At 39.0% G+C, this 14,128-nt stretch overlaps 1 protein-coding gene across 2 annotated transcripts in view; it reads left to right on the forward strand.

The window, feature by feature from the left end:
- The window catches only part of ITGA2 (integrin subunit alpha 2), a 68,049-nt gene that overhangs the window by 11,736 nt on the left and 42,185 nt on the right, over positions 1-14,128 (forward strand). The window contains exon 2 of one of the 2 annotated variants that reach the window (XM_068177273.1): positions 7,175-7,298. In XM_068177273.1, coding sequence (XP_068033374.1) covers positions 7,175-7,298 — 124 coding nt within the window. Of the gene's footprint in view, positions 1-7,083; positions 7,299-14,128 lie in introns of those variants that run through there. The other variant, XM_068177272.1, reaches the window with a different exon arrangement.

Raw genomic sequence — 14,128 nt, forward strand, 5'->3', positions numbered from 1 at the left:
TTGTCAATAAAGCATTCAAAGCACAACATATTATGAAAGCTGGGTAGTTATTTCTGTAAGAATACTTGGATAATTCCAGTTGGATTATTGCTCTGATAATATATGTTCTGAATAATAAGGGAGTAACATTACTCTTAAACCAAAATGTTGTTCAAACAGTAAAGTAAGACTAAGTATATTTGTGATATATATATCACTTGACTATCCTCTTTCATAACTTTATTGCTTCACCTTCCTGCCTTCATTCCACCTTCTGGCTAATATTGCAAGGACAGTAGGTGATTATAATGTGAAGGGGGTCTGTAGGTGCCTGTACTACCTCTCTAACTCTGGAATCTGTGAGCCAACTTCAGCAAACTTTTGCAGAGGGATGAAAAAAATAACCAGCTGGGTATCAGACAGAGACAAAAAAATGCTTTTTCAAGTTCCCTGACAACAAAGGAGATCCAGTGTGACTTTGCACAATAGAAAATAGCTGAAAATCTACCCCAAAGAGAGCCCTTAGAAATATTTCAGTCATGGATAAAGCTTGAACCACAGTGTGCATCCGCTGTGAGATTAAGTCAGTGGAAAACAACAGCTACAAGTTCTCTCATCCCTCCCACCCCTTTCTTTTCTCTGTCCTCAGCAGGGTCTGACAGGCTTCAGGACCCTGCTGATGTGTGTTACTTGGAGGTAGAAATCTTTTGAGACCAACAGAAAAATTTTCTTCCTGGAATTTGTAGTGGCTCTCTTGGAGTAGTATAACATAAAGTGCAAAGCCAAGCCCTCTTCTGTAATGAATAGATATTTTTTAAAAGGCCAGACTGAGCAATTAAGGCAATGCCAGCAGCACACATCTTAGTGGTTGCCAATCTAAGAAACTAATTCAGGAAGCAACCAATAATCCAGTGGGGTATTCTTGATTAATTTTTCCACCCAAAATAACTTAAGAGATGAAAAACCGTAGTGCATGGTTTTAGCATAATGGCAGGTCATGGCCTTGCTTTGCTTTGGTGACTACATGCTTACCCCTTCCACCCCCAAATCCCTCAGCATGCTGCTGACCTTGAGTTTGGATTTCTTAGGGTCGGCTGCCCTGCTGGAGCTGGCATAAGGGGCAGCGGTTATAGCTGTGGCTGTGCTACCCAGCAGAGGGGAGCTGCCAAGGATGCTCTCCTGGCATTGTGACTGACACAAATGCTCACTCACAAAGACAAAAGGTTACTTAGCTGGGTTATATAACAAACTTTTTTTGGTTTATAGCTAGTAGTTGTTCAAATAATTGAACGTCATAACATTAAGGAAAAAAGGAAAACTTTCCTACTGGCAAGGTTAATATTAGACAAATTTAAAACTTAGTGGGTGGTGGATCCTTACAGACTCAGTGGTCAAAGTCCATTGTCTCTTTTTTTTCTTGATACTGTCTTTGCTAGACCTGTTTGATGGACAGCTATAAATAACAGCAGAGAATGCCTCTGTTTGACTGGATATTTTAATAAGACTGAGACTTGGCATGACTGAGTAATTACGGTATTTTGTAATTTATTGACATCTCAGATTGGCACGTCACTTTTCCAATATAGAAAAATGTGATTGAAAATTCAATTTTTACTATTTAGAGTGAAAACAAAATGACACATTTTTTATTATACCTATGATACAAAATACAGGCTAATAATATGTTCAGTACATTCTATTAGAGTTTTATAAAGTTGTTTCACCAAATGAAATAATCACATACATAAAAATCAGATTTCATATTTTTATCCTGTTGATGTTTTTATGCTTGAAGTTAATCTGAATAAGAAGTTTCAATAAAACAGCTATTATAATCTTAACATCAAACGATTGATTATCAAACAGACATTTTTTGCTTGATCACTTTAAACTGTGAACTTAGCTTACAAAATCCAAACAATTATGAATTGGGTGTACCTAATATGAGATTTTACTTCATTAAAACTTGCTTCAGCTTGTAGTGCAAACAGAATGACATAAACAGAAGGCATTAGAGCTATCATTAGACGTGTCATTTATAGTTACAAAGGAATTCCCACACGTTGAGGCTTAAAGGTGCCCAGTCATAACATGCAGTATTTTTCATCCTGCTAGGAGAAAAAAAAAATCCTGGTGTTAAATTATAAAACCAGCTGTATAACTACACTGCAGCTCCCATGGCTCACACTGCAATAAAGCAGTCGCTTAAATATAGGAATTGGCAGGAAAAAAAAATACAATGCAAAGAGACACTGGAGTTTATTAAAAAGCTTATGGTTTCTTTTATCCCTTTAGGATTTCTTTTCTTGCACTTCCTTTCTGAAGCTTGGTGGTAGGACTACTCTATTTAGTGAAGGTGTTCCCTTTAAACTGAGCTGCCCAAGCAACTTTCTCAGTGGAGAGGAACTGCTCCTTTTGAAGACTCTAGAGGGGCTTTCAAAAGCTTTAGGCTTGTATCTAGCTTCCTTTGTTCCACGGAGTCTGTTTACTTGACTGTAAATAAAGTGCCATTTACAGACAGAAGTAAGGAAGTGGATTTTTACTTGCCTGCCCAATCTCTCATCATGATCATTATGTCACAAAGCAGAAGTCTGTCACCAAAAGCTATTAAAATCCAGATAGTGAATTAATTTTCTTTATTTCAAGATTCTTAAATTATCAAAGTTCATTGCCTGAAGGCAGCAACAGACCCTGAATCGTTCCAGCCTAGAATATACAGTACTTTGAACCTAGATACTTCAATGATTGGCATCCTTTTAACGCATAAGAGACCCTCTTATTTTGCACGGGCTTAAAATAGGTCTAAAGGAAATTTTCTCTTTTTTTTGGCTGCAAATACTTGAGTTCCTTTTTATGGATACTATATTAAGATAGATGTACAAAATGGATAAAAGATGTCCTTATAGTGTAGCACTATATAAGATGGAGGAAAATGGCAGGAAAAATGCCTACTACATTATTGCCAGTATATACTTGCTAGGCCCAAGCCATCTAAGATTTGTGTGGAGTAGATCTAAAAAGTATGCTGACGATTATAAAAATGTGGAATTTAAAATGTGACTGAAATATTCTGAAACGACGTTTTTTTTTTTTTGATAATGGTTGTGCTGAGGCAGATTGTGTTTTCCAGCATTTCTGCTTTGATTTTTGCAAAGCAGTTGTGGGTGAGAGGCAAAGCTGATCTGTAAGAACACTGCAGACAACAGTGTGTCCTCAGAGGCTGGGGTTTATGATTGCTTTTTTTTGTTCTTCTCTTTTCACTGTCCTTGACTGGCTGCCTGTCCAGAAAGTGAACATGATAGAGGCAGATTTGAAGAGACCTGTGATCTGGCAGACACCTCTCCATTATTCCAGCTGTACATTTTTGCTCTCAAAGAGCAATGCTCCAATGCTGCACTTGTGCAAATGATTAAAAAGAATAAAATCAAGGCCCAGTGGTAAATGGGAAGGATGGGTGAAATGGTTCAGTGACAAGAAGGCCTGTGTCACACTGTGGGAAGAGAAAAAGGGCATTGCTTCAGTAAGCTGTGGTGAAGCCCAGGGGAGCTACAAGTAGTTGAAGCTTTCCAGTGCAGGGACAGGCAATGTCCTTGCTCCTTGGAATAAGCCCCCATCTTGGAGAAAATAGCATCACAGAGAGTCCTGGGAGGTTCAGGGATGGATGTTACACAGTGGTGGGCAGTCAAGGGAGGAGATGAACAGGCAACACATAACCTATCACACATTTTGTGACCCCATCTGACTTTTCACAGCACCCCAGAGGAATTAGAACGATGGGAACTTTTCTTCAGGCTGTTGGCTGTCATACTTGCTCCCCATACTTCCACCCAGTTCTGGAGTAAATTTTTGCCCTGCCTGTAGCATTTAACACAACTCTCACCTTGGACACAAATTAGAAAAATGTTCCCTGTATTTTCATCAAAGTTTTCCAATGCACTCAGCAGTGTTTCCATTTGGTTTGTAGTGTGAATTGCCATTAAGTGTGTAACAGCCCAGAGAGTCAAGAGTTTTTCTCTAAATGTCACTGGATTTTGGGTCAGACTGGATCTGTTTTATTATTCTAGATTGCTTCCGTCTTTCAAGTTTGAAAGCCAGGGCTTATTTTCATGTGCAACATATAATGTGGAGGGTTCTTCTTCAGTATTTACTTGTGGGGTGGTGCTGTGGTATAGTCTTGTTTAGTCTCTTGAGAATGGGAAACTGCTAAATCATGCTTCCTTTCTGACTGAGGATAATACATTTTAACAACAGACACACACAAAAACAAACAAAAAAACCAACAGGGAATCACATGGAAAAAAATGTTTTTATAATATACAAGTATATTAGATCACAAAGGAATTACTGGTAATTGTTGATTACTATCTCAATACACGGTTGCCTTATCCTCAAAACCTAGACATAAACTCTGATTTATATGAGGTTGTGTTTAGTGTCAAAAGGCTTGCAAAACAGGGTAATGAGTCTGTACACATTCTCTTCTCCGGTCTTAAATAGCTTGACTCAAGAAATATATTTATCTCTAAGGATGTTTCTCCAGGAACTATACTTCTAGCAGTGGGTGACTTCTTGCTTTCCAGAGGCTGACTGTAGATGTGGTTGTTTGAGATAACTAATACATAATTTCCTGTTTGAATTTGTGGTAAAAAAGTAGTAACTCTTTAGAGTTGTATTTAGTCTTCTGCTAGAGATATTCCTGTTTTGAATACTGTGGGCAGGGGTACAAAATACATTGACACTTTTTACAGGTCATGAACTTTGCATGCAAACCTGTGGTTGTGATTTTAATATTTTCACTATGATTTTATTACCATTATTACTATTACAATTCAGCTATTGTGATGGGCTGTTTCATGCTCATATAAACCCTGTTAAGCCCTCTTCCAAAGCTGTTCATGGGACCTGAGAGAAAGTGATACCAATAGTAAACTCTCTGCCCATCAAAACTAGAAAAATGGTTAGAATTTGAGATTATATTTTTAAGATGCCATCTCTCCTTAAAGTATCCTTATCGTAAGGATTATTGAAAAAGCTACTTCTTTACTACATAATGATTCATACTAAATAATTGTGGTGAGGCATATTTTTGTGTAAAGCAGGTAAAACTCATTCTGCCTGGGCACACAGGAAGGGAGGGGAAACATAAGGGACATTGTTTAACCCATGAGCAGCTCTGTGAACCTGCCTCATCTACGAACCTCAGGGAGTAGCTGCACAGTGCAACCACAAGTCTTGATTTCTTCCATCGTTGCCATTTTTGGAGCCTTTTCAGGAGCACTGAGGTGTTCCTCAGCTGGGCTATAGCTTGTTCCTGGAATCCCACTGTTGTCTCAGTTCTTCTATATCCACACTGGGGAAGGAGTTACTTGCTCACAGCAGAGTCCCTCAGGGGAGTCTGGCCTTTTTCCTGCAGCCTTCCCACCTACAGTTCTTGATCAGAAAAAAATCAGACCCTTTATGAACGAGGAGTGGACCCCCATGTCCTACAAAATCAATTTTGTCCCCAGTCTACATTGCTGGTTCCTTCCATAATGGCATGGAATGGCACACCATTATTCCCTGGCACATAAGTGCCCAAGGAAAAGCAATTAAGAACAAAACCACAGCTAAGTAGAATTGCAGTGTTAAATGTCACAATTTATTAATGCTGCTCTACCTTGCATGTTTGTCGTTCTAAGTTGTCCTGTTTGGACAACTGTTCAGACTGTTTGGACTGAAAACAAAGGCTTCTGGCATGATAATGAAATGACTCAAAAATGTAGGTTTTATGACGCAGCAGATAATCTCACTGTTACTCCAGTGCCGCAAACTCAAATATAAACAGTATGAGCAGGTACAGTCAGGGCATTTTGTTTGAGCACAAAAAGTTGAGGTAAATGGAGTTGCAGCCAGCTGGTGGATGGTCACAAGTGGTGTTCCAAGGCTCAGTTTTGCTTTGATATCTCCATTGCCTGGATGAGGGGATTGGGTGCATGCTCAGATTTCAGGTGATACCAAGTTGGGTGGTGGGAGCGTTGATCAGCTACAGATCCTCTGCAGAGGGATCTGGACAGGCTGCATCAATATCCAAGGCCAACGGTGTGAGGTTCAACGAGGCCAAGTGCTGGGTCCTGCCCTTGGGTCACAACAACCACAGGCTGGGAAAGAGTGGCTGGATAGGACCAGGGGGTGCTGGTGACAGCAGCTGAGCATGACCCAGGGTGTGCCCAGGTGGCCAAGAAGGCCACTGGCATCCTGGCCTGGATCAGCAATGGTGTGGCCAGCAGGAGCAGGGCAGGGATTGTCCCCCTGTGCTGGGCACTGGTGAGGCCACACCTCCAGTGCTGTGTCCAGCTCTGGGCCCTCACTGCAGGAAAGACACTGAGGAGCTGGAGTGAGTCCAGAGAAGGGCAATGGAGGTGGGGAAGGGTCTGGAGCACAAGTCCTGTGAGGAGCAGCTGAGGGAGCTGGGGGTGTTTATCCTGGAGCAAAGGAGGCTCGGGGGTGACCTTATCACTCTCTGCAACTGCCTGAGAGGAGGCTGTGGCCAGGTGGGGGTCAGTGTCTTTTCTCAGGTGACAGCCAATAGCACAAGGAGAAATAAGCTCAAGTTGCGCCAGGGAAGGTTTAAACTGAACATTAGGAAAAATTTCTTCCTGGAAAAGTTTTTCAAGTATTGAAACAGCCTTCCCAGGGAAGTGGTGGAATCACCATCCCTGAAAACTTTAAAAAGATGTGTAGCTGTAGCACTTGGGGACATGATTTATTGGTGGATTTGGCAGTGGTTCAGCAAGGTTTTTTTATCCTGAAAGATTCTGTGATTGTAGTGTACCTCAGCAGGCTGTTGATGTGTTTGCTGTGCCATAAGCTTAACTCATGCCTGAAGGTAAAGGAAGATAACAGACCTCTGAATCATACATTTTGCCTTTATTCCGCTAAAACATTCCCATTAGTAACGCTGCAACTTTTGTTAAGGCAAACAGTGAATGAGTCACTGATCTCTGCCCACAGTAATACAGCACACGTAAAGAGCGCTACAGAGGCATTTCACATGGCCAGGGTACTGTAGCAGTATCATTGTTTTTTCAAGCATGTGTCAAAGGCTGTATTTATTTTCTTCTGTTGGGGGAGCTGTCGCAGATGAAGAGCCTTTTTCATTGGGATCAAAATTCTTCTTTAATTGCTTCTGTTATAATTATAATCTTTCTGTTAACAGGCATTCTTCATAGCTGCTGTGAAGCCTACAATGTTGGGCTCCTGGAAGCAAAAATATTTTCTGGTCCACCAAGAGAGCAGTTTGGATATGCAGTTCAACAGTTTATAAATGAACAAGGCAAATGGTAAGCAGTTTGAATGGCTTGGTTTATGTCCAGCTAAAAGGTTAAATAAAAAATGTTGCAACTCTTAATATTTCTTTTATAATTCCACATCTCATTTATAGGGATCCTGGCTAATTGATTTTTATATTAGAGCTATCTTTTTACAAATAAATACTTAATGTTATTAAACCAAAAGTTGAGATATTCTAAAAGCATATGTCATGTGATGGTTCATGCCTTTTTCCTTAACACCATGTGACCTGAGGTCTTTCTTATGGTAATCTTTTACTTTATCCTCAATACTCAAATTTCCTTAGGCTTACAGTTTCTTTAGAATTCTAACTTGCATTTCATTCCTTTGTGTAACCAGAAGATCTTTGTTACACTTTACATACATGTGGGATCTTTTTCCATTTTAACATTGTTAAGGTCAAAACAAATTATCAGGTCTAATGAGTTTTAATTATTAATATTAAAATTAAATTAAATTTTTATAATTTTGTGTCTGATACACTATTAACTGTTTGCTTCTCAAGGGATGGTGTATTTGGATGTATATCATAACACAATCATAGCAAAGTCTTGTGTTTGCTACATCTCTTCAGCCGCAAAATTTGACCTGAAATCCACTGTTGCCACAACATTGGGCTTAATGAGCAATTAGTAAAATATTTTTCCTAGTAATGTTGGTTTCAAGAAGAACTTTAACATATTATTGGGAGTAAGCACATTTAGTGGAAGGCACATTGTTTCCTCTTCTGCAGCCTGGGCAGGCACAAATCTTAAGGAGATTTTATGTGTTAGGACTGTAAGTCTTTGAAAGCAGTTGAGAATGACTGAACTCCTCAGTGGCTGTATATACATGGGTTTAAGTCTAGAGCAGAAAGCCACACCAGATTGTACATATTATGGTATGCTGAGACACTTCAGACTGGTCATCCTCCATGGACAGGAACTGTGTCAGAACTCAAATAGCCACAAACTGGCAGTTCTGCTTTTGTGACAGCAGCCTCAGTAACTACACTTTTTTTCAGTAAAGAGAAAGTAAGATGCTGCACATGAAAATGTATTTTGCAGTTCAAGTTTGGAAAAGCCAGCACAGAGTTACTGAGGCAGCTGAGAGGTTTCTGGCGGCGCTGCTCAGAGGCACTGCACTGCTGCCGTCGGCTGCACACGCAAATGTGCAACCCCGACTTCTCAGCGGTGTTTGCTTCCAGGGACCAGGAGACACAGCAAGAGGAGACCGAAGCTGTAGCCTCTGAATTAAAACCTTGGCATTTTCTCTCCCTCAGCTGAGTAGGCTTCCAACCTAGCCCCACTCTTCATCAGATGCTGTGGTGGCTTCTCACTGCATTTCTGCCTGCTTTAATTATGTGTTTAGTCACCCACAGATCAGAGATCTCTTTAAAAAAAAAAACAAAAAACCAAAAAAAAACAACCAAAAAAAACCCCAACTTCTGTGTAAAGCTATTGAAGGAGAACAAGAATGTGTGCCTGTACTAAATTGAACATTTTTGCCTCATACATGGAGAAATTGTTGTGGTTTATACTTCTTGTGAGTTTTTATGAAAGTTTGCAGAAGAAGCAATAGCTGTCTGATCCATTCAAGCTATTTATGTTTTATATTTCCCCCTTTTAGTTTTGCTTCTAATATAAAAACTCCTCCACTACCACTTTCTTGGATAATGTGTGCTGGATAGAAGGAAAAAAAAAAACTAACTTTGGTTTCACTTTTCCTACCTTACAGAATTACAGAATAATATAGGTTGGAAAAGACCTTTATGACCATGGAGCTCAACCAATCTTCTCCTAAGTATATGAATATTTTGAATCTGGTAGACTTTCCTTTATGTAGGCACTCCACCATTAGTTCTTTCACTGCATGGTGTCTGACCTATCTCCAAAAATCAGGGAAATTTCATCAGCTTGTGTTCAAGTAACTAGGACTTGTTAGAGACTCTTCAGTGAAGAAAAGCCCTTTTCACTCTCCCATTCAAAAAATCATTAGACAAGCTTAAAAAAAAAGTGAGTCATGTTCTACTGTCTTGTCCTCTTAATTTCTAGGCTATTTTCTTTCTCTTGGGACAAAAGAGCTTTTTCTTTAAAAAACAAACAAATTAAAACCCAAAACAAAAAACCCAACCAAATAGACAAAAATAATCCCCAACCCAAATAGAACATTCAATCTCTTTCAAGTTGTTCAGTAGAGTTGTTTTCTCCTATGGCCAATGCAGAGGCTGCAGCCCATGTGCAGAGTTCTTGTTGACATGGCTGAACTGGGAATAAGATAAACAGTCTGAGATAAGATCAGGGTGGTTTTTCTGTCTGAGGTGAGCATTTATCATCATATGCTTTTGTGAAGATGTCGTCACTGTGCAGCAAGAATTTGATGTTTCAGAAAACTCTGTCCAGGCACAGAGAATGGGGCTGCTCACCACACCATGTGCTGCTGGGGTGCCATCTCTCCTCAGAAGAGGTTATCCAGAATCTGAGGTCCACCAGAAATTTTATCACTTCCTAGATTTTGCTTGATAAGTTCACAGGGTGCTGTATAAAATACAGCTTTACAAAACCTCCTGTACTCTCGCAGAGTAGAAAGGAGAGATACAGAGATACAGCAGATGCCAGTTATATTATTCAGCAGTATTTCTGGGAGGTGCATTGCCAGAGGCTGTAAGAACTAAAGAAATGATAAAGAGAAAATTTTTGCAGAATTGTTACTGGTTTTCACTTTTGCTTGGAGACAAGGGAAGACAGTCCAAAAGGGAATGCAGGACTATTGAAGAGTCTGGTACATGTTGGGACACTGTGGCACAAACCACCAAGAAAATCTTTTTGTGTTAGAGACAGATGATCCAGGATAATTGGGCACTGATCCACTGTGCATTGATGAGCCTTGATGGTGTGCGATGCTCATAAATAAGGACAAACTTGCAAGTCAAGCACAGCTCAAGCTTTTCACAATTTCTGGTGGGAATTTTAAAACAGGAGCTCTTTAATGAACTCGAGGAAAACTGTGAATACCAATGAAAACTTGTCAATTAGAAAAGCAGTTAATCACACAAGTAATTAGCCACCAAGTAATTAGCCACCATAGAAACATAATTCAGTTTATGCTGTGGTTCTCCCTGTCAAGAGGTCATCTGCATTTGAATCTTAAATTGAGACTAAAATTTCTGTTATTTTTATAAATATAATTTTTTAGAAAGCCAGATTGTACCTGTCAAGTTCATCTTGAATGTGCATTCCCTGAACAGTAGCTGACAGTATATTCTTCAGAGATAACCATATTTACTCTATGCTGATAGTTGATTTTATAGCTTCCTCAGGGGAGGAAGATTGAAATAGTTGTAGATAGCTGTGAAATGCTTTTTCCTACACGCATGTATCTTCAGACACATGCTCAGCTGTGTCTGTGTGCTTAGAATTTGCAATTTTAAAAATTATTTTGCTTTTGAATTTATATTGTGGGATTTTTTTCTTAAAATATTTTGTTTCATCTCAAATGTCAATAATGACACAATATACAGTGCATTTACTGGTGTATCTCATAATTATTGCACTACCAAAAGCAGTTTGAGAAATCATTGCCTGCTGCTCACTGGTCACCAAATACATTGGCCTTTCTCCTGATGTTCTGTGCATCCTCTTCAGACCAATAAGATATTTTGCCAAAAAGACACATTTCTGTATGAACTTCTATTGAAATCAGTATATTTTCAAAGCTTTTTGATTTTAATGAGGAAGGCCATTTCTTTTCAGGAGGGTAATTTTAATTTTTTTTTTCCCCTCCTAACAGAAGCTGCCATTGTTGCAGCTCTGTCTTTTCAGTGCCAGAACCACTCCTAACCACTGCTGAGTTCTTTACCCAGTTTTGTTTTCCGACTGCATACACCACAGTTTGCCCTTTTCCTGCTTGGAGAAGCTCTGGTTGATTTTTTCTAGGACTTCTGAGTTTATCACTCAAACTCTCTTGCCATAGCTCACTGCAGTTTTTGAACTTCTGATTCTTGTTGAAAGGATCAAAAGTTTTAGGTGCCGAGAAGAGTTTTAGTGTGTGCAGAGAAGCATCTATGAACATGAAGAGTTTTCTGGTCTTTATATCTATTCATCACTTCCTGTAATTGTAGGGAAAAGGCCAGATTATCTGAGAGGTTCTTTCTACTCTTATTTTCCTATTAGCCATCTTTGTGTTTAGAAAACAAAACACAACACAGCACAATAAAAAGCAAATACATGAGAAAAGAAAAAAAAAAAAAACCAAAGAAACTAGAAAATACAAAACATGCTCTGAGAACAGCTGGGAATTCAGCCCTTTACTATGAATTCTGATTTTGCTTTCTGCTGCATCACAGTTTGCTGATTACCAGATTTGTCATGGTGTAATTTCCCAGAAATAATTCCTGTTGCACTTTGATCTGCCACTCCTGCAGCTTGTGTGGTAAGGCATTGCTGCTGAACATCATTTGACTTTCTAGTGCCATTGCTTTGTATACAGTGTTGGAGAATGATTAGGGAGATGAATAATAACATCAACAGCAATATTACATTATGCTCATTCTAGTATTTTGTAAAGACGGTCTGCAAGAACACATAAAGAGGTTTTGTTATAATAAATATTTAACTCATGGCTGAAAAAGAGCCTTAATACATTATACATAATACAGTTTTTTTGGAAACAAGCATTTTCAAGTATTTCAGTACTGGTTTCTTGCATTCTTTCCTGATATATTCCGTTTCACTTTGTCTCATATATCCTGTCTAATTACAGTAAAAAAAAAAAAAAAATTGTAGTTAGCAGGATGCTAGCCAGATACTCCCTTGCTGTCTTCACTTCTGATGTTTCAGAAAGATACACATGCATTTTCCCAGAGCAGTGTTGTATAACTCCCTACTGTAATGGTTTATGTTAATTTTGAAAGGCAAGTAGAACTTTCTGATTTCTTATGTAGATTAAGGCTGGTATTAAACCTTAAATAAGGCAAAGAATACAAAAGAAATAGAAATTATGTTATTTCCTAGAGCCATTAAGGCTGGCAGTTAAAAGTAGAGGGCTAAGCTTGGCCTAAGTCACTTAATAATTTTTTCTCAGGCATGTATTAATGACAGGTTAGACTAGTTAAGTCAAATAATGCAACGGGTTTAATAGCTCTGTTCATTTCTGAAAATCACCATCAGCAACAGTCACTTCTAAGTGTGAATTCTGTGTATGGAGTGGCAATTTTTGGCCTGCAATATAGATATGACATTGCGATTCACAAACTCTGCAAATCTACAAGGAATACAGAAAAATAAATTAGTAATTTAAGTAAAGTAAATTCCTCACTAGTAAACTGTGAGGAATGCAAGACAAATGAAAGACAAAATTACATTTCTTTACTTGGCATAGATTTAAATCTAGATTTAAAATGAGAAAAGTTCATCTCATTTTGTCTTACATTTTCCTGTTTGTACCATGCAGCAACCCCATGGTTAGTTTCAGGAGTAGCAAAAGTGAAATTATCTTGTGAATATCAAGTCTTAAGTGATAGTTCCTTGGTTTAAGTAGATGTCTGAATTGCAGTAAATGATGAGGGCAGGGAAAATGGTAGGCAAATAATGCCCATGGAATGAGCAAAAGTATGCATGCTGAAAAGGAGAGAACAGCTTTTAGCAAATGCTAGAGCAGGGATGGTTTGTCTCTATGCCAATAGTAGGGGTAGATCTTGGAGTTATCTGGGAGAGAGGCTTGGGTTTGGGGTCAGCTAGTGCTCAAGCATGCTTCTGTTCCTCTTCTCCTTCTCACTCACTCTTCTTGTGAGTGAAACTGTGTGCTCTAGGCTCCCAGGGAAACCTGTGACTGCAGAACAGTACCAGCACAACACAGAGATTCACAGTGAGTTTCATGACCAGATGGGAGTGGTTGCAAAGGGTACTTCCATGATACAAGGCCATTATCTGAACAGTAGCTTTTATCCTGCAAGAACTCTGAAATATATTTGTCTTCTGGGAAACTTAGAAAAAAATTGCCAGTGTTTATAAATGTACACAGTGCAGTGTTCTGCTTGACAGTTAATGCTGCAAAGCTGTTCCAGTTTCAGATATTGCACACGCAGTATTCCATCCATTTTAAAGCTCTTTCCTCTTTCCACAAAGATTCCTAACCCTTTTCTCCCATCAGCCCAGTTAGCATTTTATGCCTGTACCTAACTCAGTAGTACCTGGCAAGGTGAGAGAGTGTAACACCATGTCTTCCTCCTGTTCTTCCTCCTTCTTCCTCCTACTATTGACCAACTCCAGCCCTCTGTGTCACTGCAAGTATTTGCACATTATCTTATCTCTTGGCACATGACCAGTGCAGTAGCTGCTTATGAGCTCTATTTATTTGGTCCTGAGCTGTGGTGGTTCTGGTTTCCACTGTGCTGAAAAGGCTCAGAAACACTCATAAAACAACAAGAAAATCAGAGGCCTCCTCACAGCTACTGCAATTGTTTTGATAGAGAGAGGTGTTTTTATGGAGCTGAGTTGCATATTTAGAGATGCTAGAAGTACACAAAGTCCTGTTCCTGCTGCCTGCATGATCACCTTTTTCCAACAAGCTAATTGAGAAGGAATTAGGCATTCTTAAAATATCAAGACACACAAGAAAGGGAATCTGAAACCAAACCCCCAGCTGAACCGATAAAATAATGTTATTTATGTTTAATTAAGGTGAAATAAACTTAAAAAAGAAAATACAATTAAGCAGTATTTTCTCTGAGCAAACTCAAAAGGTCTAAAACACTTCCATGTGCATCTAAAACTCTTTTTTGTCATAACCATTTTATTCAAACTAAGATCACAGCAGTAAAATCAGATGATTCCTAGGAAGT

The sequence above is a fragment of the Anomalospiza imberbis genome, chromosome Z (assembly GCF_031753505.1).
Source record: "Anomalospiza imberbis isolate Cuckoo-Finch-1a 21T00152 chromosome Z, ASM3175350v1, whole genome shotgun sequence".
Classification (NCBI taxonomy): domain Eukaryota; kingdom Metazoa; phylum Chordata; class Aves; order Passeriformes; family Viduidae; genus Anomalospiza; species Anomalospiza imberbis.